Raw genomic sequence first — 27,329 nt, forward strand, 5'->3', positions numbered from 1 at the left:
CCACGTAAACTGTGCTGCTTCTGATGATTTTGTTGAGTAATGTTCAGGCTTGTTCTAAAATTGCAGGAAACGGCAAACATAAATCTCTTATAAAATGGGTCTGATTTTCGATTTTTCAGAATTTCCATTTCGAGTTTATTTGAAGTTATTTTTTGTGTGTACATTTTTTTTAGCAGTGTGGGATGCCGGACAGTCTATGTATGCTTTGAAACTTTTGTCCCCCATTGACCTCATGCTCGAGTCCTCAGGGCGCAGCCCATGCCCAATCAGCGCTTTTTGTGTGGTTCTTCATCCAATCAGATTGATTCATGATGTGTGTCAATCAAAGCCACAGTCCTGGCTGCTAAGTTTCATGCATGTGAACGTCAAGAAACAGACAACAGGAAGGAGAGAATGGTGACAGTGAAAGAATATTTTATCATTTATTTACAAAATAATAACTTCACAATGCATTCACTGGAGGAAAGAAATCAGATAAAGGAGTTTAGGCTGGGCTGACTAGATTTAAGGGGGACATATTATGCAAAATTCCCTTTTTGCACATGTTTTTAGTCCCATTTGGGTCTCTACTAGAAACAGTCGAAGTGCTAAAAAAGATCCAGATGCTTTTTGGCAGAAAGTAAATGTTTTATTTTGGCCATGAAACAAGTAGCTTCAAAAACCTCCCGATTATTGCATCACAGTCAGTGGGCACTGCCCCCTCACCTAGCAAACCACAGCGGAGCTCCGCCCACTTCATCAGCTAGGTTTTATAGCTGTGTGCACCGTACAGTGGCTGTTCGGCATGAACATGATTTGTCATTTAGCACAAGCTAACGCTAAGAATCGGCTACTGAAAGCCCTTTATCCACTTAGAAACTTACCATTCAGAAACTTGTTGCATCCTCGCTGGTTGTGCAAGTGGCTCCACTTCTTCAGCTTCTGGGTCTGACTCTAGGTCAAAGATGTCTATTGTGCATCTGCTTGCCGCCTGCTTGCCAGTCCTTAAAACAGTTCATTTTGAAAGAAGCTCAAAATAAGTGGAACAGAGGAGGTAAATATCTCTTTATTTGAGACTGATTTTGTGCGAAGAAATTGAATGATCATGTCTTCAATAGATGATAGACCTATCCCAACATGTTATAAAGAATGAATTATGGATTACCTTTACGTATTGTGCTGTAATCTCCAATTTAGTGTGCAACCCCACCACCACCCCACCCCTGGATTTTTAATCACCAGCCACCACTGGGGCAGAAATGGCTCATTTATGTGAGATCATTTCATTTGAGATGTATTTAACACTCCCCTGCACACCCAGTTAAAGAGGTAGGGTCTGAAAGTAGGGAGCTATTATAGGTAGTAATAGTTTTGAGCTACAGGGAGGGCCTAAAACACAGTGCCAGCACCAAATCACTACCCAGCCATCTACACTCCCTCCAGGGTCATAAACTACTGATGAGGTGCTTATAAGCACTCTTGCCAGACCTGGAGCAGCCTACTCTGGGACTGGGTGATGTAATCTAATATTAGTAGGCTGATCTTATTCGCTTACAGACACATGTTGGACCTAAATGAGAGTTAAAAGTCCCAGTTTAGACTGCCCAAGCTGTCACCACAAAGAGTCTCAAAGTTGGTCCAATTTTGTAATTATCAAATAATGGTCCACCGTACTGGACCTTCACATGATCAGCTGGCCACCATCAGGGTTTGACAGTACCTTGGATGCTAGGTTTCTGTTCTGGTTGGTCATTGATGGCGCTGAGATGCAATGTTTTCATCACATCAAAATTGGCAACAAAAAGCTATATTCATAGCCTTGCAAGCAATTAGAAAGGGTAGTAATGAGTGATGTATTGTAATTATCCATCTACTTCAGGAGAAAAACCTATAAAGAGTGAATTCTGGCCGTCAACACATCAGATTTTCTTAAACTAATTAGTTTGGGCACGGACAGGACAAGAGGGGGACAGTTTGGGAGCTTGGTACCATGGGGATACGTGCTAGTGCCTTGTGCTCATCCCAAACATCTCATCCTCTTCCACTTATCCGGGGTCAGGTCGCTGGGGTAGCAGCTTCAGTAGGGAGGCCCAGATATCATTACACAAAATGTGTGTTCTTCTTAGCATTTTATGTATCAGTCTAATTTATTGTCCTTTCCTGTCCTATGTAGCTTTGGTTGTATGAAACATTTGAAGAGGCCAGCCTGAGCTCTGACATTATCTGGGATTGTTTCTGTGTGTATTCCTCTGCTGTCAGACATTGATGAATGTGAGAGGAACCCTCTCCTGTGCCGTGGAGGTGAATGTGTAAACACTGAAGGCAGCTTCCAGTGCGTCTGCCCCGACGGACACGAGATCGCCCCCGATGGCTCAGCATGTCTAGGTGAGCAATAAGATTATTTTCAGTTCTCTTTTCAATCCCATCTTGTTAGAGATTTGTGGTGGCATGCGTGATTTCCTGGTGATGGCGATCAAATGTGGGGTGTTGCTGAGTGAAGCTGCCGGCACAGAGAAGGAAAGGCGGGCCTCGGATCATCTGGCTTTGCTTCTGTCTGCGTGTGTGGCCTCACTGAGCGTTATCTGGGCAACACCTGATAATGTGTGTGACGTCTATTGTTAGACAAGTGAGCTGATTGTGCGTCAGAGCGAATTTTGACATTTAAGTTGGATTTTCTCTAATTGAGGAACTAAAGGAACTGATTTTATTAATAGACTGTGAGAAGACACTTCTGTAATTTATTTACTTTTTTAATTTTGATTTTTTTTTGTCTTTGCGTTTTTCACTTTTTTTACAGGTTTAACTTTCAGTTAGTATTTTGTTTTTAGAATTATATTCAGTCTTCAAACTTGTTAATCTAGTGTTTTGACATGAAATGTGAAAGTTTAATTTGGAAAGAATAAGCATAATACATTGGCTTCTTGCATATCTGAATTGTCAGTCTGCCTTGTTTAACTTTCTGTGGGATAATCTTAGATAATGTTGTTCATAGCGCTTATGCTAAATTCATTTCAATGAATGCTTTTTTATTAAACATGCTGTGTATGACATATTTATGAAAAATAAGTTTGAATTTTCATCTTCCAACGTGAAAAATATATGACAAAAGGAAAGTAGATTTTCTAGTTTTGTTTTAAAGTATTAGTAAAAAAACTTCAGACATAAAAAAAGCAAAATCTGTCAAAATCTGTCGAGCTCTAACTGGCATTGAGACATCAATTCCTATTGCCACATTGCTAGACAGGCCACTGGGAGAACAAAAAAAAAAAAAAAAAAAAAAAAAAAACCTTCTGTCAAAGTATATTATAATAATGCTATAGAATTGCATGTTGAAGTTTTGTATTTACAATGATTGTAGAAAGCATAGCTAAAAGCAGAAGGGAAAATCTGGGTAAAGGAAAGGGATGGGAGGTTACATTATCCCAAATGGTAGTTTGATGTAAAAGTAACTTGCAAATCCTGACAAAATGTTGTAAGTAAGCATTAACATTAGCATTAAGACTTGAGCACATCTGACCAGTTAGTAGCATTGAAGAAGTTGTAGTTTTTATCTAAATCAGCTAAATTAGAAAACAAGTCAGTGCAAGAGAAATGTTGCTCAAAAAAGCAAAACCAGTTACAAGGATTTGAAAGTATTTTAAATTAAATGAGATACAAATGTTATAAGCCAAAGCCATGTTAAGGAGGTAGACAGAAATAAAAAAACAACAGCTTAAACCAAACCTCTACAATGTTTCCCTTTCCACATAAAAGCTGTTGGTGCAGCAAAGCTAACTCCCACAAGAAGTTAGAAAACTTGCTTTTTTTAAACAACCATTTAAATGGTTTCTAAAATGAGATATTGATATAGGTTAATGTTTTCTTTTTCTTGGTCTGTTACATTAAATTGTGTTGTGTGAGAGTTATTTTACATTCCTTTACCTGAATCCATGTATTTCTGATGCTAGTAGATGTTTAATTATTGCTATCAGGCGTCGTATATTTTATCCAACTTAATGGACGCTGTCATGTTTCTTTAATTAGTTTAGTTTGTCCAGTTTTCACCATGGCTTTTGTTCTTTTGCAGATATAAATGAATGTGAGTTGAGTGACAGGTTGTGCAGGAACGGCCAGTGCGTCAATATGATCGGCCACTACCAGTGTACCTGCAACACGGGCTACAAATCCACAGAGGACAGGCTGGACTGTGTCGGTGCGTAGTAAAATATGTAACGGCTAACTTGTGACCGCTGATTCATTGAGCTTTGTTCATTTCTTTTTTTTTTCACTTGTTTTCTTTTTCCTGCTGCTCAGACATCGACGAGTGTACGATTGAGAACGGTGGCTGTGAGTCTTTCTGCACAAACTCAGAGGGCAGCTATGAGTGCAGCTGCAACAGCGGCTATGCTCTCATGCCCGATCTAAGAACCTGCACCGGTAAGTAGCTGTATTTTGTTATTCTAACGTATATTAAAGTATTTAAACGGATGCATTCATCGCTTTTAGATGGTCCAATTTGCACATTCATACCCGCTTTCTTCTTCGTATCCCGAGATGTAACTTTAAAGGCTGCTTGATCTTCACTGACATCTTCTGCACCTGAAACTTTCCTTGTTTACAAAGTTGCAGTGTTAAAAAAAAAAAAAAAGTAAAAGCACACCATGCTGTAGTGATTATGTTGATACATGGTTGAAGGAAACCAACGCTCCAAATGTAAACCATAAATCTAAATAACGTTTGCTTTTGTTTTTAACTTTGAATTGTCCGCCGGCAATGAAAGATGTTGTTGTTTGAACATCGTCTCGCTCTTGCCTCAAAGCCGGTTCGTTTTCTGAATGAATGCAGGTTGCATGTGCTGTTCACAGTTCTAATCCTGCTCCTTTAATTTCCAAACAGAAATCAAGGGTACTTTGAAAGCAATGCTTTAGTGTACCGTTTAATTTGTGGGCGCATGTTCTTTTTCTGAATCCACTTGGCTAAATACACAGCAGGGTGACTTGTATATTGTTGGTCTGTGTTCCAGCTTTGATTTGCCTCTGTGTACCTTTAATCTGCAGATATTGATGAGTGTGAGGAGAGCCCCGAGGTCTGCGATGGGGGCCAGTGCACCAACATCCCAGGGACCTTCCAGTGCCTGTGCTTCGACGGCTTTATGTCGTCGGAGGATATGAAGACCTGCCTGGGTAAACACGTGAACGTTTGGGAAAAACTCCCTGAAAGCACCAGCGCCTGCAGCGCTGACCTTATTAGATCCAGGAGGTTTGAATTCTCGGAGATTTGCGGAAACCACGTAATGATCCACTTCAAGGGTATCCAAAATATGAGTCATGAGAATGAGTCTTCTTAATGACTCAGTTGTGCGAGCGAGCGCTTCACAGAGCGGGGAGCCGGCTTGTTGTAGTTGTTGATTTATAGTGAGCATTGTGTTATTTTGGCCGAAGAGGGAGGAATGTGTGACATTTAGACGTCTGGTTTCACTGAGTGAGAAAACAAAAACTTAACACCCGTGATGTAAAGACATGCCTCTGCGCAAACAAACTAATTTTATAGCCACAAAAATGTTTATTTATCCCTATAAACCTTTTTTTTTTATTATTATTTCTGTTTTGTTTAGCAAAGTAGCATGCTTTATGCTTCCCTGTAATCCCCCTCCCTTCCTTTCATCATCTAGATGTGGATGAATGCGAGCTGAACCCAAACATCTGTCTGAGTGGAAACTGCGAGAACACTAAAGGCTCGTTCATTTGCCACTGCGACCTGGGATACTCTGTCCGCAAAGGAACCACGGGTTGCACAGGTGAGTGTGAGCGTGCAGAACCGCACGCCCCGTCGCTGGAAAGTCAGGGACGGCGGTCAGAACTGTGCGCGCACAGAGGTCTGCTGCTTATTAAGTGCTGAGCGTGCGTGTTTATCGGTCACACCGCAAGAATGAGCGAACCTCAGGATGACAAGCCTCTAGGAGAGTCACCTGGCTGCGTAGAAGCGCCGCTAACACCAGCCGTTCTTCCTGAAAAGCTTCTGTCTGACTTGATGAGAAACATGCAGATAAACACCCGCGGGTTAATGCACACGGGCGCCCCTGGTGACAGCAGCAGGAGCAGTGAGATCACTATCTTGCATCAGACGCTTGCATCACGTTGCACCTTTGTTTATTCCTGTGTTGGTCTTTCATTAGGGCCAGTTAAACATTACGTGATTGCTGGAACGCTTCAGCAGCACGTAATCACCCGTAACGGCTCCAGAACACATAAATACAACGTCCGTCCGTACGGCTGCTGCGATCCTTCGCTAGTTTGGAGCTCCTTGCCATCCAGCAAGAATTAGGTCTGATTTATAACGCCACTTAGTTTGTGATTAAAAGCTAGTTGTATGTTTGGTCAGTGATTTTTTTTATCTGGCCTTGTCTTTAAAATGAGTCAGCAGCAGCAGCAGCAGCAGGTCTCACTTAAGACGCAAATAAACACGTTTGTCAGAATTTGGACTCAATCGGTCCCACTTATTCTTAAACACGAGTGCTTCCTCTCACACACACACACACACACACACACACACACACACACACACACACACACACACACACAGACACGCACACACGCACACACACACACTCTCTGGCTCGATTCTAATCCCATTAAAATGTCCATATAGAATTCCCCTTGTGTTGAGAAAGCTAACGTCGCAGCAGAGCGGCTGGGTCTGAATCACTCGTTTGGAATTTCAGCTCCAGACCGGAGAATTATGACTTTAATTCTCCGCAAGGCAAGATGTCTGATGGACAAGCAGACAAAACCTGTTACCCTTTGTGGAGCACATTGATTTGTGTGAAGGTTAATAGGAACCCAGATTTGTTCCAGGTGTTGGGTAAATATGTTTGCTATTTTGCGCTATGGCACAGAGATCACATTTCAGCCATTTGTGCGTGTGTGTGTTTTTTTTTTTTTTGGTTATGTCTAATGTCTGGATAAGGTATAGGCTTATTTGAAAGTTTTGATCTTGGTTAACATGAGCGTCCACTGTATTTAAAACATTTAAAGACGTTTGATTTGATATGTTGTGCACCTGTAGTTATGAATATAGCAGGTCTCAGATTAAAGTTTAAACTATGTTCTTTCTATGTTCTTTCTGGTGCTTACTCGTCTTACATTTTTAATGACTGCTACTCATCTTTTAGCTTCAACGTATTTTAGGATGCCGTTGAGGTGTATTCATGTAATTCTATAAACTCACGTCAAAACCATTTTGATCATCATGCAATAGGCCAACATAAAGTAGTGAACATTTGTGCCTATTTCCATATTATAATATTCCAAATAAAAATCTGAAAGGTTGCATTCAGTCCAGTCTACCCCTGTTACTTTCTGAAGTCACTTAATAGTAAATCGTGTCTACCTGTAAGATAAGATAAACTTTATTTATATAGCACCTTCCAAAAATGCCTAGCATTGACCAAAGAGCTTTACAAATTAAAACAAATAAATACAGAGCACAAAAACAGTTCAAATTCAATCACAATTAAATGATAAAAGAATATAAGAGTACTAAAAGTTAGACCGCAAAAGCCGTTTTAAATAAATGGGTCTTAGGTTTGGCTTTGAACTAGACCAGGTCAGACATGGCCCCTGAAACGGAAGACTATTCCAGGCTGTTGGTCCAGAGACGAAAAAGGACCGGTCCCCCCAGAGCGAGGAACCGTAGAGTTCTGCCGGACTGGTGGATTTTCAAAAGTTCAGAAATGGAGGCAGGTGCAAAGCCATTAAAAGAAGAAAAAACTTGAACTGAATCTTAAACTGAACCGGGAGCCAGTGCAGCGATGAAAGGACGGGAGTGATATGTTCTTATTTACTTGTATTAGTCAGGAAGCGAGCGGCGGGGCTTTGTACGACCTGTAAGCGAGAGATGAAAGACTGATTAATGCCAACATATAAAGCATTACAATAATCAAGTCTCGAGCTTACAACGGCATGGACAGCCTTCTCCAGATCACCACGGCTAAGGAGAGCCTTTACCTTGGAAAGCAGACGGAGCTGAAAAAAACTTCTTTTTACAACTGAATTTATCTGTTTATCAAGTTTTAAACTACAGTCAAGCTTCATGCCTAGAATTTTTTTTATCAGTTAGTTGAAGTGGGGGAGTGAAACATTGATTGAGAGAAATACTACATTAATTACTGGAAGAGTTAAACAAAATTCATTCCATTTTGTCGTTATTTAAATGAAGAAAATTTTAAGACAGCCGATGCTTAATGTCTCTTAACCGGCTATCAATGGAGTTTAGATTGAATGGGGAGTTGGGCATGACTGGCAGATAGATTTGCGGATCATCTGCGTACAGATCAAAAGACAGATTATGACGTGCAATGATAGGTCCTAACGGCAGCATGTATAGTGAAAAAAGAACAGGCCCCAAAATAGATCCCTGAAACAATGAGCATCGCTGTGTGCAATTAAATCTCGTTGTAAATCCAGCTGGTCTGTAAAGGTCTCTGAGGTTTGTTTAGAGAACATTAGTGAACAATTTGCATCAGCACCAACTTAAGGGGTCACTCAATCTTCAAGATCCGCAATTTTAGAACAACAAGGAAAGGCTTCTGTATTTCAATTAAAGGTGTAAAGTTATGGAATAAGTTACATGAAGATTTAAAACAAAGCAATAGTTTAACACAATTCAAAAGAAAGTACAAAGAGGTAATTTTCAATAGATACACACATGGGGACAGAAAGCAATAAGGTGTGTATTGAAGATAATAACTTGGTGTAAGGGTTTAGAAAGATAAACCAGCATAAAATGGGAAAATGTATAGGTAAATATTAGTAACTGTTACTTCTAACTGCCACTTTGACTTTGATTTTTTTTCTTTAATGACAGTAGGACTCTAAAGTCTCAAGTGTTTAGGGGTAGGAGTTTATAAGTTCTCACTTCTTCCTACCCCATTTTGAGCATGATATGTTAAGTGAAACAAAAAAAAATCTGTATTTTCTCTTCTTTCTTATGCACTTCTTGTTACTGTGCACTATTTTATTTTTATATTTGTATCATGTTCAAATAAATTTCATTTCATTTCATTTCATTTCATCACGGAGACAAAGGAACCCAGCAGACAGATCAGGGAGAAAGCTATGAAGAAGCTTAAAGCAGGGTTAGCTTAGAATATAATAAATCTTCTGAATAAATCTTCTGTATACGGAAAGAGTATTGCCCATCTGCAACCCTAGCAAAACAAAAGCAATGAGGCTCACGAAGACACTGCAGGAGCGGCAGAAGTCCAGAGCTTGAGACTATTGGTCGCATACTGCAAAAATCTGTTTTTTATAGTAGAGTTGCAAGGAGAAAGCAGTTGTTGACAAAAGGCCATAACAAGTGCCATTTGCAGCTTGCCACAAGCCATGTAGGGACTCAGGAAACACGTGGAAGAAGGTGTTCTGATCCGACAAAGATAAATTAACCCCCTGAACAAACCATGCCTGTAGTAAAACTTGTTAGTGGCAGCGTAATACTGTGCAATGCTTTTTTTTTTCATCAGGGTAAGAAAGCTGGTCAGAGTTCAAGGTAGGCAACAATAAACATTGCTGAAACTGAACTTGTCTGCAGAAGATTTTAGACAGTGGTTCACCTTTGAGTTGGTAAAATGTCCTAAGCATTAGCAAAACCATATTAACGTGTCCAGTAAGCGACAGAGCTAAATGCAGATGTAAGTCTGTGATCAGACTTGTTCACAGGTGCTTTCCATCCAATACGACTGAGCTTGAACTATTGGCCAAAAATGTCAGTTTATGGATGCGCAAAGCAAAGCTGATGACCCAAAAGCTGTAATTGTAGTGAAAAGAGCTTCTACAAAGTTTTGTTTCTGGGGATCTCAATACAAATGCACACCCCTCTTTGCAGATTTCTGTTATAAAAAAAATATATATCGTATTAGTTTCCTTCTGCTCAACAAACATAAGCAACGTTTTCCGTTGGTCTAAAACCTATAATTACAGTCAAATAAATTGAAGCTAGTGGTAGTAATTTAACAAAAAAATCAATAGGTTGGTGTATGAATATTACTTGGCCTAACCTTGGCAGAGGATTAAGATAAGAGAAACGACATGCTTTTGTTAGGTTGGCGAAATATGTCCACCTTAGTGATCCAAAAGTGGCAAAAAGAGAGCAAACAGATGAACAGATAGAGGATTAGACAGGGATGCAAACTGGGTGACAGCCAGTCGGGAAGGTAGGCAAATGTATAATTTTCCACTACCCCTTTTCATGCCTTCATTTCATCTGTCAGACATGATCCTGGTTAAATTTAACTTCTGAAACACTATCTGCTACTGCTGACACACTTTTTCACGTGCAGCAAGCCTTTAGTGGCACTTTGTTGTTTTTTTTCCCCCCCCTCTGGTGTGTGTTTGCTGTGCTCTCGCTCTGTCATCAAAGACTTGCGGGGGGGAAACGACCATTAATTCCATCTGTAATCCGGTGAGATTCGTTCGCTGGCAGCCCTCATATTAACTCCGCGATCAAATGTAGCGTAAATACACCGTACCCTGTCCTCAGGAAGAATGTAAACCAGCAGCGCTATAATCTCTAATTGACAGCGTTCCTGAATTACTACCCTCTCAGAGACTGACACGCAGGGAGAGGAGCGTGTCTCCTCGGCTGTTAAATGCCAACATCTTGATTGAGTTCACAGAGGGGCACGCTTTGATATGCGGGAGGCGTGCAGGCGCGCGGCTATTGGGGCCGTGGCGTTGCTTTCTTATTCTCAAGGCCAGGTATTGTTTCACGAGGTCGTGTGAGCTCCGATTAGGAGTCATTATTGTTGTGTCGTGGCCTTAGAAAGAGCTTTTTTCCACTGAGTTATTTGGGTATTCCTCTGAGAGATCCCTGAGAGGCAGGAGTTAAACAAAACTCGGGGCATCTTATCACCACCAGCTGCTGCAGTGAGGTCTTTATTAGCTCCGCTCTACAGGATGTGCACAGCTTTATAGGAAGGGCACGATTTACTAGTAGTCAAAAGTAATTGTTCCCATTATTTGCCAGGGCCCCAACACAGCGAGCGTTCGTCTGAGGGAAGGTTGCTTTATGGAGATAGAAAGTTTCCTAAAAAATTGTGCCTGGGAAAAATTGAGTTTCAACGCAGTGCAACTGGACTGGTGAGAAAAACAAACATAAACATCAACACGGAGTCTTCGTGTCATGAAAACTAGTTTGAGCATTGCAGAGTTTGTAAGTAAAAGCGAAAGATCCCTTTACCCTCAGCAACACCAGTTCAGACTAAGCAGACAGAGCGAGGCCCCAAGGCGCTCTTCTTCCACATGTCCCTTTTTTTTTATATCTTTCTGGACACGCTTTAACGATGAATTTCCAGCTCATTAAATCCTCATAGGAAGGCTGTTAGCATCGGAGATCAGGGGAATTTCTTTGAGGCCTGAAATACGGCTCTCATCGGACGAAACCGGCGAGCCAGGAAGATTTAGCTCTGTCGCCTGCCTCTTTATGCAGTTCAAGCCAAGCATCAACCTTGGTCACGGTGCCAAAAGCCCCGCTGCAATAAGAAAGCAGACCCAAAGCAGCAGACCATCAGAACCCTGTTTCTTTTTCTTTTTTTCTGTACTTGAACTTCTTTTCCTTTCCATCAGATATCAATGAGTGTGAGATCGGAGCCCACAACTGCGACAGGCATGCTTCCTGCACCAACACTGCTGGCAGCTTCAAATGCAATTGTGCTCCAGGGTGGATTGGCAACGGCCTCAAATGCACAGGTAATTGCATGAAAAAGGCACACAGAGGACATGTTGTACTTTTTGAATATTTTTTTCATATGTAAGTGTGTCTTAATAAGTTAGAACAACAAAAGAAAAATGTTTTGCGGCGATTCAATTAAAAAAGTTAAACTAAAGTAATGACACATAGTGTTTGAAGCGTTGATTTCTGTTATATCTCAGCTTGAGAAAACAAAAGGTGAGTTTTATCAGAAGTTCGATTATTATTTAAGACAAATTAAAAAAAGGTTTTAACACAGAAATGATGTGGCCATATTATGGCCTGAACAATCACAGGGAAGACTGCTGACTTGACAGTTGAAAGTGGAAAGTTGAGTGGAGAGAACAAAGGGTGCTATAGAAAAAAATCCACAGGCAAATGTGATAGTAAAAAACTTTGAGAGGCTTGTGATGCAACAGATCTTCAATAGTTTGTTGGGGACTCACAAGCCGTGGACTGTAGCTGGAGTCAGGGTGTCAACAACCACAACACTCAGACCTATCAGAGACATTGCCCACAACTAGTGCATAGAAAAAGTGCATTAAGTCGCTCTTCAACCAGAGACAGCATCAGAAGAGTGGAGTGCTTTTAAATGGTCCAATGTCATCTTTTCAGATTAAAATAAACTTGCATTTCTTTTGGAAATTGAGGTCCCTGGAGGAAAAGTAGAGAGACTGGACCAACTAGGGTTTGAAGCTTTCAAAGTGAGTTATGATTGTGAGGAGCCATTTCGCTGGGTTTCTACTCCTCAAAATAAAAAGAAATAAACATGTGAAATACTGTATGTCGTCATGTCTTTGTTTTTAAGCTGAATTACTGAAAGAAATGTAATATTTTTGATCATGGTTTAATTAAAAAGGTGCACACGTATGCACTTGTGTAATTATTTCAAGCCAGAAACTCAAGATTAAAAAAAACAAATATCTGCACTGTGATCCTTTTAGCAGTTTTGTGAATACATCAAGTTCAGTAAAGCTCCAAGCATTTTATATACAACCACTGTTGTCCAAACATAAATGAAGGTCAATAAAAAAAAACTAAACTAAAGTAACAAAGCCTATATAGCTAATAGCTAATGTCCACATAATAATTTTGATGAGGTCCTACATATGACTCCAGCCAGTTGTACATGTACATGTTACATATATATATAAAACCGTTCTCTTTGTCTGTTTTATACACTATTGTTTACCTTTATAAAGAGACACTAGAAATGTTAGTGTTTTTTTGTCTCTATGATTTATGAATGTACTTCACAGGTAATAAAAAAGATTCCCAGAGATTGATCATCTTAAAGGAAAAATGTGCCAAGTACAGAGATTTATGTGAGGTTTTCTTATTTTCCGTGCTTTAGACCTGGATGAGTGTTCAAATGGGACACACATGTGCAGCAGCAATGCCGACTGTCTCAACACCATGGGCTCGTATCGCTGCGCGTGCAAGGAGGGCTTCTCGGGGGATGGATTCTACTGCTCAGGTCACACATATAAACCAAAAAAAGCAGAAGCTTGATTTGATCTTTTTAAACGCCCAAATACAATAAAGTGTCTCTGATCACCTCTGCAGACAGCGACGAGTGTGCCGAGAACGGCAACCTGTGTGAAAACGGCCATTGTCTGAATCTCCCCGGAGGCTTCCGCTGCGAGTGTGACATGGGCTTCATCACCACTGCTGATGGGAAGGCCTGCGAGGGTAAGGCACTACTAAATATGGCTATCCTGGTCCCAGGACCACTGAATCTGCGCCCGTGTTTGTGACAAGGGTTATAAACTGTGAATGGCTGTTTGTTCTCTTGTTAAGAGAAACAGCCGGTCCAAATTGATGGTGCCTTCAAATAGAACTCAAGACAGTGTTTTGGATACAGGAAGTATGCAATGTGTTCAGCATCAAAGTGGTTTTAGATGTTTATTTGGTGCTGACAGAAGTGGGTCTCGCCTTGTTATGTTTTGAAATACGAATGATTTGGTATTTCAGCATTGCACTCAGTACTGAGAAATTATCACTTTGTTCACTGAGAAGTCATATCTCATAAGTTATCAATAAACTATGAAAGATGTTTTCTCACTTTTAATAATTTGTTTATCATGTAAAGTGCCAAACAATAACTGATGTGAGACTTTAGTGTCTGTTTTTTGTTAATTGTACATACATACATACATATATATATATATATATATATATATATATATATATATATATATATATATATATATATATATATATATATATATATATATATATATATATATATATATATATATATATATATACACACACCAAATAACACGTGCAGTCTAACGCAGTCCTGTGCAAAAATCTTTTTTTTATAGTTCTCCAATTCTTTTTTTTTTATTCCTGTCTTTTAACGTTGCCAGTATTTTTTCAGGTTTCTGAACATTGGTTTGGCAGCTTTTCTATTAACGTTCCAACAACTGTCTGACCATTTTCAGAGAGATAATTTGTCGTAATCCCTCCAAACTATTGCATATCTGGTTTTCATTTTGTTGCCATTGAAAGACTTGATAGGAAAATAACGCTCTCATATTGATTTAGAAAGCATTTGATTTTGTAGCATACACAATCTGTTAACAAAATAATCCAGGGTAGTATGAGGAAAAATTCTGCCACATTATAACCACAGCCCTCTCACATCTTGTATACATTTTTACAAACACACAGTCCTCCACTGCCACAACATAGACTAGTCTGTGACTCAGATGTTGCAGTAATGACACATAAAAACATAATTTCATCTCAGTATGCTATTCAGACATTTCACTTCCCCCTGACATGCTGGAAGCATGAAAATGAGAGTTAAGCTGACAGTTTAACGGACCTCTTAGAGCAGGGGTGTCCAAAGTGTGGCCCGGGGGCCATTTGTGGCCCTGTGAGTGATTTTATGGTGCCCCCCTGATCACAGTTCAATAATGGAGCAAAAACAGGCTAAGGAACACTTTTTATATCTTTTAGGGCGACACATTTAAAAACCAATAAAATCATCTTAGAAAAAAATGAAGGTGCAGCAAAAAATAATTCCCATTTATTAACCAGAACACAGAACATTTATTTTTAACCTTTAAAAAATATGCTTTTTGCGGCTCTGGAGTGTTTTAAACTTCACGATTTTGGCCCATATGGCAAAAAGTTTAGACACTCTGTCTTAAGGTACGTTCACACCAAATGTGATCCAGCAGAATTTTCACCAATGGACGCTTGACATTTTGTCTCTCTCGCAAACAATCCATGCTGACAACGCAGCCATTTCCCCTTCAACCCGTCATCAAATTGGATGAGCATGTATTAGCTTGCCGGCTCCTCCTGTCTGTTCAACTCACAGAGGTTAATTTTACCAAGGAGATGGATTTTACCGAGCAAGTCACTGTGCTGTATATGTGGAAAGCCGAACAACGATGTCGGCGCCCCCGGGTCCACCAGATACTCCAGAGACGCACCGGGTTTGGCGAGTACCACCACCTGCAGGTGACTGTCGCTTCCAGCTGTGCTTCCATCTTTCCAGGACCGAGCATGAGGAGCTGCTGCCTCGTGTCGGTCTCCCCCCTGCGACGTAAACTACAGGGGGTTTCAGTCAGCAAATCCATCATTGCTCAATAGAAATATAGCCTAATTGTACTGTCTAAATACGTAACAAATAAACATTTTCGCGCTTAAATAAATGGATGAGGAGCCCCCTTAACACGACGCAGACTGACTGAAAAGTTCAGATTTTTTTAACTCGAGCCAAGTTTTGCTTTGCTGCATTCGCAGTTTTGCTTCGCTCTGTTCGCCCATTCGTGCCGTCGCTCTAGGTCGGTAATCCGCTCCTGAAAGCGCCTTTACGAAGGGATAACATGCATTTGGTGTGTACACACCTATAGAGGAACCCAAGGAGTCTTGAAATTTTATTCCCAGAAGGGTCAGTTGATCAGTAAGTATGAAAATTAAAATAAAATATAAGAGACTGCAAAGTATCTGACCTGGTTATGACGCAGCAGAACACCGTGAATGTATCATCACCAATTCCAGTATACACAAACTTTTTAGAGCAAGATTAAATAAAATTAAATATCACACACATTACGGCAGCCTGACAGGACTCATTGTTCCACATAATAAAATCCTCACATTTTGACTAATTTAATCCATGTTTTTTAATACACCAGCATGCATTGCAAGACTCATCTAATTCATGTTTTTTAATACACCAGCATGCATTGCAAGATCGAAAAAAGGGAAAGCACCTAAAGCTTTTTAACTCGGAACTATGAATTGTTAAGGCAGTAAAAGATATTCTGAGCATAAGGGATCAAACAGTGCTGTGTACACATCAGACCCCATTTTAAATTAACATTCATCTAAAATAGTGTTTTACCACCAATAAGGTGATTTAATAAAATACATTAGCTGAAAACATGTCTGACCAACTATATCTCTTTCACAGACATAGATGAATGCACCTTTGCTGACATCTGTGTCAACGGACGCTGCCAGAATATCCCAGGCCTCTTTAGATGTCAGTGCAACCTTGGTTATGAGCTGGACAGGACTGGATTCAACTGCACAGGCAAGACGCCTTGAAAAGGGAACCCTAACTGACAATATGAAGAGGAATAGGTGCATTTCTTAAACTTATATTTGTTTCCACTCAGATATCAATGAATGTTTAGACAGAGCCACTTGTTTAAGTGGAAGCTGTGTTAACATCCCTGGAAGCTACATCTGTAACTGCCCACCCGACTTTGAGCTCAACCCCACTCGGGCGGGCTGTGTAGGTGAGACTCAACACGTCGTCAGTAATGTTTGCTTTCAGATTAGCTTGGAACAAAATCCAGACGTGTACATAAATCCACACGGTGTGTGTGTGTGTGTGTGTGTGGGCAGACACCCGTACCGGAATCTGCTTCAGGGATGTTCGATCACGGGGAGATGCATCCGAGAATTTGGTCTGCACCAATGAGATTGGAGTAGGAGTTTCCAAGGCATCCTGCTGCTGTTCCGAGGGCCACGGCTGGGGGAGTCCATGTGAATTATGTCCCTCTGGAAATTCAAGTGAGTCAACACTTCGTTACGTAGACATAAAGCTATAAAGTCAAACAGAGGTGTCTGGGTGATAAATAACACATAGTCACGCCCACCACTGAACTATGTATCCATATTTAATATGTCTTGCACATGGGTATCATGCGTAAATGAGAACTCCATCAAACATCTCAGATGTTCTATATCTATTTCCCTTTTTCTGTTCATGTGAGGACAACAACTACATTTAATAGTCAAACTAAATGTCCAGAGAGCAATCCACTGTCTTATTTATTCAGACCAAGGCTAAGTTTAATTTCTTTTAGAGTTCAGAATAGTATTTTACAATGTTTTTGTTATCTTTAAGGTGTTCAAACATTAAAAATGGTAAATGGCTTGTTACTTGTATAGCGCTTTTAACTAGTCACCCATTCACACACACATTCACACCCTGACGGTGGTGAGCTATGTTAGCAGCCACAGCTGCCCTGGGGCAGACTGACAAGGGTGAGGCTGCCATGCACCGGCGCCACCGGGCCTCATGACCACCGCCAGCAGGCGATGCGGGTGAAGTGTATTGCCCAAGGACACAAAGACTGAGACGGTCAGTGAGGGGGATCTAACCGGCAACCTGGCAATTGCAGGACAAACTCTCTAACCTCTGCACCACTGTCGCCCCTGAAAAAAGGCAATTTTGGAAAGTAATCAGACTTGAGACATTTTAATTTGAAAGAACCTGGCCTTTTGTACTGATTGTAAAGTGCATAATATGCATTTGATAAGAGTTTCACTATCTGATTTAAGAGGGCATGCATGTTCTGTAGCCGTTTACTCCATAGTTCAGTCATCTACCCTTCTTTCCTTTCCCTTTTCTCGCATGAACTCCAGAATTTAACAACACCGATGCAAATCTGACTTCCCAGAGCGCGAGTTAGATGTTCTCATGCCGTGCGATGAAGGTTCGCTGTAATTGTTGCTGCTGGTAAAGATGAGACAGCTTTGTCCTGCTAACATGGAAATTACCACCAGATGGTCCAAAACAATGCAGGCAGTGACTCATCCCTTTCAGCTTGGAGACACGGTCGCTGCTGGGACAAGAACAGAAAGTTATCTCTGAGAAGTCGCAGTCATGTCCAGCCCGCCAGACTCCGATTATCTCTGGCTGATCTGAGACTTGGGCTTAGAAAAAAAAAAAAGAAGAAGCATCTTTTATGTGACCTAGTTTCAGGCCAGTGTTCCCGGCAGGTCCTGGAATGAAGCAAACTTCACTGGTGTTTGCGGGTTGTGCGGCTGGTGTTTATTGTGATTTGGTATTGCATGTTGCAGCTGAGTACAAGACGCTGTGTCCTGGAGGAGAAGGCTTCAGACCAAACCCTATCACCGTCATATTGGAAGGTCAGACAACAACTTGGTGTCGTTTGTATATACAAGCTCACAGCTACATACTGTGCAACTGAATATTTCCTGTTTTCTCCCTTACAGACATCAACGAGTGCCAGGAACTGCCTGGCCTGTGCCAGGGAGGACAGTGCATCAACACGTTTGGCAGCTTCCAGTGTGAATGTATGAGAGGTTTTGCCCTGAACCTCGACACCAGAGTCTGTGAAGGTATTGGACGTGTGCACATGCATGTACCCGCCCCCCACAGACCTGGAAATCTTACACCTAGATGACATATCCCTCTTGACCTGTTGCCCTAAGATGCTTTCATGAGAAAAACAATTTAGGCCATCATGGAGTGTAACAAAACGAACAAAAAAAAAAAAAAAGAAATATTAGACCGTACAGTTGCAATGGTCCTGAAGTCTAACCCTGTTTGTTTCTGTTCTGGTTCCTGTCTACTAACCCAGCATTGCTCAGCCAGGATGAAGCAGCTGAGTTCATAGTTTTGTTGAAAGGAGGGGTAAGACTTCGATATGGTCAACCCTCTCTTCAGGGAGGAACACTCAGTTTCTGAAAGTCACGCCAAAGATGATAGAAAATGGGAGGAATGGAAGAATGAGGGAAAAATAAAAAGTTTGTTTAGAAAGCAGTAATAGGACCTGAGGGGAAAGGAGGGACCTTTGTGTTGGACAATCACATATGGTGACATTTCTGCGTGCGCGTTTTATTTTTTTGTTTGTTTTTTTGCTGAAACTTTAAAAGTGGATGAGGACAGCGCATCCTCTCCATCGCAAACTGCTAAAAACTAGTGATAATTTTATTTGTTTTCCTGCAAATACAGTTACTGCAGTAATGTAGATTGAGAAACGACTTTAGCTAAAAAGGGCTGTCAAGAACTATAGGGTCAAGTCATATTCAATTATACATTTGTTCTTATTTCCAAGTTGTTGACAGATGGTTTCTTCACTTGTACGTTAACGAAAATTACATCACATTTGAAAAACCGGGGTTTTGTATGTATGTCTGGATTTGATTTAAGTGTTAATAGATTATAAATTCTGAATAAAAACAACTACCAGGCTAATTAGTTAATACGGAGAGCATAACAGCATCTGGATAGAATTTCAGACAGATCGTCCCTAGTATTTGAGAAAAGATCTTTATTAGCTGGTCTTAAATATTTTGAAAAATATAAAAGCCACATGTTCATGGATGCACAGATGCAGCTTTGAAATCTTGTTGCTATCCATATTATATACGTCACATTTTCCTGTTATTTTAATGCATCAGACCTGAAAACTGCCACTTTTTTAAGTCTAAGCACATCAAACAGGGTTTACTCTAAAGCTTTCTGTTGGGTGCAAAACTACAAAACTCTTTCAAGGAATTTCCCAGGCATTTTTCATGCTATGGTCAATGTTAGTTACATTTACCTTACAGTCCTCAGAGAAATGCCCAAAACTGGAAATGTGTAAGTCAGACCTTAAGGGGACCTAGTCACATATTTTGACCATGAAAGAAAACACAGAGCAGACATACTATCAGGATGGAGACTTGGAATATTCATCTTCAAACAAAACAATACATGCCAAGCATTCATCCTGATAGTGTTTACTTGGTCCTTCTTGAGCCTGAAAAGAACTTTGCACCTGGTGCCATCACCGATTTTGGGGTCTAATGCTTTTTTGAAAATGTAAAGTAAGTTTTATGTATAAAGGGTATTCTCTTTAAAAAGTTATTTATTTTTGGGAAAATTTTCATCTCCATCTCCAATCTGTTTTTTTTTACATGTACAGCCTGATGCAAGCAAACTCTAGCAGTTCTGAATGTGGTTTTGGCAACTTACATAATCATTTCTGCTGCTAATAAATTTGAATAGGTCAGGATGAGCACATTGCCATTAGATTCTGCAGATTCATTTATTGATAATTATGTATGGATTTCAGCAATTCACAAGTGCAAATCAGACATGCGTAACAAAATATTCTCTGTTTCCTGCGAAGACATAAACGAGTGTGAACAACAGGGAATCTGTGGCCCCGGCCAGTGCTACAATACGATCGGCAACTACACCTGCATTTGCCCCACTGACTACATGCAGGTCAACGGCGGACACAACTGCATGGGTGAGTGAGTCTGCCTGGCGACACACAGGAGCAGCAAAACGTCTCCGTCCTGCGGTGGCAGACTTACATTTGTCTTTTTTTTCTTACTTCCCCATACATGCACAAAGACATGAGGAAGAGCTACTGCTACAGGAACTTTTACTCTGACAACAGGACCTGTGATGGAGAGCTGACCTTCAACATGACAAAAAAGATGTGCTGCTGCTCATACAACATCGGCCGTGCTTGGAATAAACCGTGCGAACAGTGCCCTGTCCCCAGCACCAGTGAGCTCTGATGTCAGCATCTATTCCTGTGTCATGAAAAACATCTTTCTTCAATTCATTTGCGTTTTATATGCACTCAGATGAGTTTGCGATCCTCTGCGGCAGTGAGAGGCCAGGATATTATATAGACATCACTACAGGACGGGTTATTGGTAAGATTCTATGACTAATTCTTGTTGATAGAAAATACCTTTTTGAACTAACCCCCTTGTGTTGTTGTGATGCAACAGATATCGACGAGTGCAGGGAAATCCCTGGCGTGTGTGAGAACGGAGTGTGCATCAACATGATTGGCAGCTTCAGATGCGAGTGCCCCGTTGGCTTTATCTACAATGACAAGTTGCTGATTTGTGAAGGTAACGCCCACACCGCAGTCCTGAGAAACACTGCGGTGTTTTTCAACAAAGTTAGCCAATTCATTCTGATCAGAAAAAGTGTAATCTGTGTAAATATGATGTCTTTGTGGCTGCCAGATATTGACGAGTGTCAGAACGGGCCGGTGTGCCAGCAGAACGCAGATTGTTTGAACATGCCTGGAAGCTACCGCTGCGAATGTAAAGCCGGATATCGCTTCACCCCCACCGGACAATGTCTGGGTAAGGATTCAATTGTCTTTGGAGTGAGGTTATCACTAAAACAGCCAGTTGGGTTGTCGAGATGATAGAATTTTAGTTTCAATACTGCTACTAAAAGAAAGGGCATAATACTCGATATCAAGAGTATCCGGAGCCCCTCGGCTTTACAATCTTGTAATACCCATTGTTTCAGAATAACTTGATATAACAATATACCCATATTTTTAGATGCTTGTCAACTTGACTGCAATACTAAGGTTTCAGTAACTTAGATTGTAATATTATAGACTGAACTTTTGATTTTTTGAATGCTGTTGGTCATTTTGTCCCCTTTACAGTCTGCCATGGGACATTTTGTACCAAACCTGTGTCATTCTGTGCCTGTTCTAAAAAACAAGGATTTAAAGGGAGTTTGTTTTTTCATCTTCTTTAAGGACAAGTGGTTACACGACATCAATACACATTCGGGAGGAGGTTGCTTTGAGTTATGTGATTTAATCAGGGTTCTTTATCGGTCATATCTATTAAGAGTCAACTGGACCATACATAAACACAGTCAAATTAAACTAGAGGTAATGTAAATCTTCAGGAAATAATGTACAAGAGATGTAATTATACCTGAAATTAAATTAAATTAAATTTTATTTATATAGCGTCAATTCACGATACATGTCATCTCAAGGCACTTTACAAAGTCAAATTGAAGCAATCTTATGACCATTTATCTCCATAATTCATCAAAAAAATCCTCATAATCATTGGAAATAAGCTGGTATACAATAGTTAAGTTGATGGTCCATAAACAACACAGAAGTAGGAAGGAATAGAATGACAAATATAGGTTTAAAATTAGTTTAGAAATGGTGAAGTAAGACATTTAGTTTTTTCCCCCCCATGTCATGTCCAGCTTCCTGGCAAGCAGAATGGTGCTCATATTTGCTTTACCAAGGGAGGCTTTATACCTAGAAAGCCTCTTTTGACATCCAATCCTTGATGACTCATTTTGTTGTAGTTAAGGTATAAGCTACAGACTGATGTCCAACATGACAGAGCAAGTGGGGAAGGGGAATAACAAGGACAGAACCAAACAAAAAACACAAACAGCAACAACGCCAGCAGCAAGGAAATGTACGAAACTATTAATATTGATGGAGAAAACTGCAGGTAAACACAGCTACTGTATTATGAGTGCATAGGGGTCAAGCATTGTCAGGAGCAGGGAACCACACAGAGCCCCCGCCTCCAACAGCAACTAATGTGTGATTAAAACTGAAGGGCAAATAGGCATGGACCACATGTCCACTAAAAACTTTAAGTTTGTGGCTGTGTGTTGTGGACTGAAGTCAGGAGGAGAGGGGCTTCCCTCGGTTGAGGAAGCCGGACGACTGGAGAAGGCACGTCAGATCCCCAGCACCAGCACCTTTCTATCCAAAAGGGTAGAAGGGCTTGTAATCAGCTAGGACTTACGCTACAGGGCCACTGAGCCACCGTGCACCACAAGGAGTACCCACCAGCCCAACCAAGAAGGGACGAGGTACAGGAAGTGGGAATGGGGAAAAAGTAATATAGAGTCAAAATTAAAGAAATTAAATTTAAATAAATGAATAAAAACTGCACTTACCCCAGTGGCATGGGCCTGTGGCCCTCTCCGTCCAGTCCACACAAGGCAGCCCCGACAGTGAGAGACATGCACACACCCCCAACACCCCCTTGGAGGGACCCATCAAAGACCCAGGAGAACCTTACAGGACCCTGGGACCTGCAACAACTCACCACCACGCCAATTCAGGAGAATGGTTTTCTTTGCGATACATAAGGCAGTTAGGACCGTCCGTCCGCCCGTCTTCTTCCGCTTATCCGGGGTCGGGTCGCGGGGGTAGCAGCTTCAGTAGGGAGGCCCAGACGTCCCTCTCCCCAGCCACTTGGGCCAGCTCCTCAGAAGGAATCCCAAGGCGTTCCCAGGCCAGCCGGGAGACATAGTCCCTCCAGCGTGTCCTGGGTCTTCCCCTGGGAGGAGGCCCAGGGGTGTTAATGCCACCCAAGTTACCCAGTGCACACAGTAATAGAAGACATGTCTGAGTAAAGGGAAGTTCTGAAGAGTTCCTGTCATCACTTGTGAGCGAGACGCCAAGACACCTGAACTCCTCCACTTCAAGTCGACACTGACTGCTGACCCAGAGGAAGCAGTCCACCCTTTTCTGATTGTTGCCTCAAAATAAGAGGAACCGTCTCAGCCCACTTCACACTCGGCCGTGAAACGCTCCATCACATCAAAACACCAACAGCACCACTTCAGCCACAAAAAGCAGGGTGAGACCTTCTTCTTTGTGACTGCACCATGAGGTCTGGTCCTTGAACTAAACAAAGGTCGGAGACAAAGGACATCTAAGCTAAAGTCTTGCTTGGGTTAGGAACAATCTATTTTGAGAATACAGATACACCTCTTGGTTTGGATAAACATGGACTGGATAGCCCTCAAGAGTATCCCTGACACCACATACTCCGGCAGCGTCCGTTGCAAAATGCTTCAAGAAACCGTTTAGTGAGACTAGACAACACGGACAACAGAGATTAAGTGGTATTTCAAGCAAACATGGCTGCACACATCAAACCAGAACAATGTGGTCGAGATTTTTAACCCCAGAAACAGCAGAAGATGTCTGGGCTTCTTTTAAGTTTTGATTTGTTTTAGATACTTACATTCTTCTTCTGCAGAAGCAGGCAGAAAACCTCCATCCTCAGTGAGAAACTGAGCTCTATGACTTTCTGTAAAATTAACTGTTTCTATCTTTGAACTTTACTTTCCTGCCTGTGATAAGCTAACATTAGAGAAGCAGAGGCAGCTCAGTCACATTTGGGGCAGAGCAAGAGTTTCTCATGGTGGGCTTGATATTAACGAGGAGAGAATGTGAAGCATGTGTTGAGCTGTTGAACATGTGCTTCAGCATATCTGAGACATGTTGCTGTCAGTGTTATGAGGAGATGTTAAATCAACATCCTGTTTTGCTTCCTGCTTTTCATGCAATCCCCAAGAGAAAAAAAACAGACTCGTGATAAAAGCTGTCGGGGTCGGAATGGCTTCCGGCAGACTCAGGGTGTGTTTGTCTTATGATTTTATGTTGTTATCGTGTTAGAATTTTTTATTCTGCAGACCAATAACTACACACAAATGAAGAAACAATTTTTACCTAACTGCGAGTATCAAAATGGTCTCCATAGTCTTGAGATTCCTAATAATCAGCTTTAATGTCCGTTTTTTTATTTTCTTTTTCGGTATTTCAGAGTATATTGGGGTGCTTTTAGATTTATTGGGACCTGAAGGTGTGCAAAAAGCCTTTAAAGAAATTTGCCTTTATCATGTTTGCATGGCCACTCAAAATGTACTATATTTTATTTTTAAACCTCCCTTACCATTTTGATTACTGATCACAATAGAAAGACATGCTTGGGTCCTTGTCCAGCCCCGTTTGTCACAGTTCCAGTTCTTTTTATATTTTTAAATGCTAATCTGACTATAGATCTGAGTACATTTAAGTGTTTTATCACTGCTATTTTCTGAACATGAAAACAAATGAACATTTCTTGAACAGTGTGCTCTCTTGTCTTTCCCATTTTGAGTAGTTGCTAAATGGGATTGATGGCAGTCCAGATTTAGACATAGATTACTTAGTAAAAATTGGATAAATGACTTTAAGGTGTTATTTTTGTAGAAAACAATTTTTTGATGGGTCAGAATATGTTATTGCAACAAATGATGTATTTTAGGCCTGTTATACATTTTGCCAGGGATATCAAGCAATGTGGAGACTGCTGTGTGTTTAAGTACACATTTAAGGAGAGCAAATGTTATTTCCAGAAACCTACACCAGGTTCAGCACAGTGTTGACGACTGGCTTTTACTATTTTCAGATCGTAACGAGTGCGTGGAGAACCCGGGCATTTGTAATCCTGGTCAGTGCATAGACATGCTGGGAAGCTACCGTTGCATCTGCCCCAACGGCTATAAAACAACCGCGGACCGGTCCATGTGTGTCGGTATGTGCCTGTTATTCTTCTCTGCACTGATTGCTCATGTTTCGTCTGAGTTCAGAGGAGAAATGTAAACGATGTCTGTGATGAAACTGTTTCAGATGTGGATGAGTGTGAAAGACAACCCTGTGGCAACGGGACCTGTAAGAACACGGTGGGCTCCTACAACTGCCTGTGCTACCCCGGCTTTCAGAACTCGCACAATGGCGACTGCATCGGTGGGCACTGCCATTGGACTGAGTGAGAATAGCAGAAAAGCTGAGAGAGCCATTGCATTCACCAACACATATCTGTGTTTTGATCAGACATCGATGAGTGCTCCACGCAGAGGGGCTTGTGTCGCAACGGGAATTGCATCAACACGGTGGGAAAATTCCTGTGTGTGTGCAACGATGGCTACGAGCTTGCATTAGATGGCAGAGTCTGTACAGGTACCTTGGCTTTTTCTTTTGTTTCTAAACATATTGTTTTGTTAGTGTTACTTATTATTTTTATCGTCAATCTGTTACTTTTGCCCAGACATCAATGAATGCGCAGTGAATCCAGGAACTTGTGGAGCAGGAACTTGCCTGAATATGGACGGCACCTACCGGTGTATTTGCCCAGCTGGCTACTATCTCCATGAGGAGACATGTGAAGGTATAGTGGGTTTATAGAAGCATTAGACACAGGCCCGTACCTTCAAATAACCACAAGAATTTGTGAAGTGTTAACAAGTATATGCACACAGAGCAGCGAATCTGAATATGGAGATTTTTGCTTGAGAGCTGCTGAGAAGGGAAAATGTCGCCTTTGAGTGGCCCTGAGCCAGAACCCTTGGATTGTTTGTGCAGCGGGTCTGATGAAGGGATATACCACAGACCCCAACACATTCCTGCTTCTTGCCTTTTTCTTGGAAGCAGGGAGAAACTGCAATGCCTTCTCTGTAGCAGCAGCAGCAGGAGTAAATTTAGACTAAGCAGCACATCTTTTAAATGCATTTAATTCAAGTATTTATGAGAGATAATAATCACAGTTTTTGTTTTTTCTGTTAAGTTTGGAGGACTTAACTCACTGCAATAAAGAAAAATGTATAAAACTATAAAAATATCTCATTAAATATATGAAAGTACAGACTGAGAAAATACACATCCTATTGTTTATGAAATTATTAATCTCTATAATATTTTCTTTTAAAATGCTCTCCTTATTTTTTCATAATTAATGCATTCCTGCTTGAGTGTGGGAACAAAGCAGTGTCTTTAAAATTAGGCTTGAGAACTACAACATGACATTGTGCAAAAAATAAGACATAAATTCAATAAATGTCTAATTGAATCTAAGAATTTCTATGTCAAATTTATAGGGATCATGGTTGAGCAACATCAATTTTTAATACAATGAATCGTTTCCAACACAATTTCAAAGTATGCAGTATTAATGTTTGCATAACCATGGTTGTGTTGTTGGATGTTTACTGCATGTATTTTCCATTTTAGAGCTTTTTAAACCAATTTGTACATAACTTTCTTTTAATAAAAATACAAACAAATCTTTTGTGGGTGGGTGAGTGAGTGAGTGGGCGGGGGACTAAAATCGTACTTAAGATAAAAGGGGCCTAGACAAAAGTGACTTAATGCATACCGAAAATGTCTGTAGGAAGAAACAAGTGAAATGAAATTAAATAAATTAGTCGAGTAAAATAAACAAGTATGAATATTTGTTGAGCGGTTGATTTAGTCAGTTTCGGTCCTTCATATTATTCTTGAACGACGTCACTCCAGCAGGAAAGAGGTCTCCCAAGGAGAAAATAAGTGGAATTAAAAGTTTTTGATTTCTAAATGTTGAGGCTGATGATATTCCTAATCTATTCCCACTCTCTGTCAGACATCGATGAGTGCTCCCAGTCTCCTGAGATCTGCACGTTTGGAACCTGCTCCAACACTGAGGGAAGCTTCACATGCTTGTGCCCCGAGGGTTTCCAGCTTTCTGCGTCTGGACGCAGATGTTTAGGTGAGCACATGGGCGGAGGAAGAAGAAGAGAACCTGGGATGCTACGGCATGCATTAACTTTACAGCACAAAGTAAGGGAAGCTTGCAGCAGACAGATGGAGTAAAGATTTCTGGCTCTTTCGTGGCAGCTTACTGTGTTCCAGCTGGTTCTGCTGCCTCAGTCTCGATGAGACCAAGGGTGGCTCTGAGCAGATCAGTTTTCCATTTCCTCACTTGTGTGTGTGTGTGTGCCTTTACAC

At 41.0% G+C, this 27,329-nt stretch overlaps 1 protein-coding gene across 1 annotated transcript in view; it reads left to right on the top strand.

The window, feature by feature from the left end:
* fbn1 (fibrillin 1) overlaps positions 1–27,329 on the top strand; it is a gene marked incomplete in the record, with an annotated part of 102,322 nt that overhangs the window by 57,760 nt on the left and 17,233 nt on the right. Inside the window, 23 exon segments of the mRNA XM_036136220.1 lie at positions 2,239–2,364; positions 4,046–4,171; positions 4,273–4,395; positions 5,016–5,141; positions 5,630–5,755; positions 11,580–11,702; positions 13,058–13,180; positions 13,270–13,395; positions 16,142–16,264; positions 16,350–16,472; positions 16,582–16,749; positions 18,046–18,114; positions 18,202–18,327; positions 20,106–20,228; positions 20,336–20,494; positions 20,575–20,646; positions 20,725–20,850; positions 20,968–21,090; positions 24,979–25,104; positions 25,200–25,316; positions 25,404–25,529; positions 25,618–25,737; positions 26,965–27,090. Coding sequence (XP_035992113.1) covers positions 2,239–2,364; positions 4,046–4,171; positions 4,273–4,395; positions 5,016–5,141; positions 5,630–5,755; positions 11,580–11,702; positions 13,058–13,180; positions 13,270–13,395; positions 16,142–16,264; positions 16,350–16,472; positions 16,582–16,749; positions 18,046–18,114; positions 18,202–18,327; positions 20,106–20,228; positions 20,336–20,494; positions 20,575–20,646; positions 20,725–20,850; positions 20,968–21,090; positions 24,979–25,104; positions 25,200–25,316; positions 25,404–25,529; positions 25,618–25,737; positions 26,965–27,090 — 2,826 coding nt within the window.

This window comes from Fundulus heteroclitus, chromosome 4 (genome assembly GCF_011125445.2).
Source record: "Fundulus heteroclitus isolate FHET01 chromosome 4, MU-UCD_Fhet_4.1, whole genome shotgun sequence".
NCBI lineage: Eukaryota > Metazoa > Chordata > Actinopteri > Cyprinodontiformes > Fundulidae > Fundulus > Fundulus heteroclitus.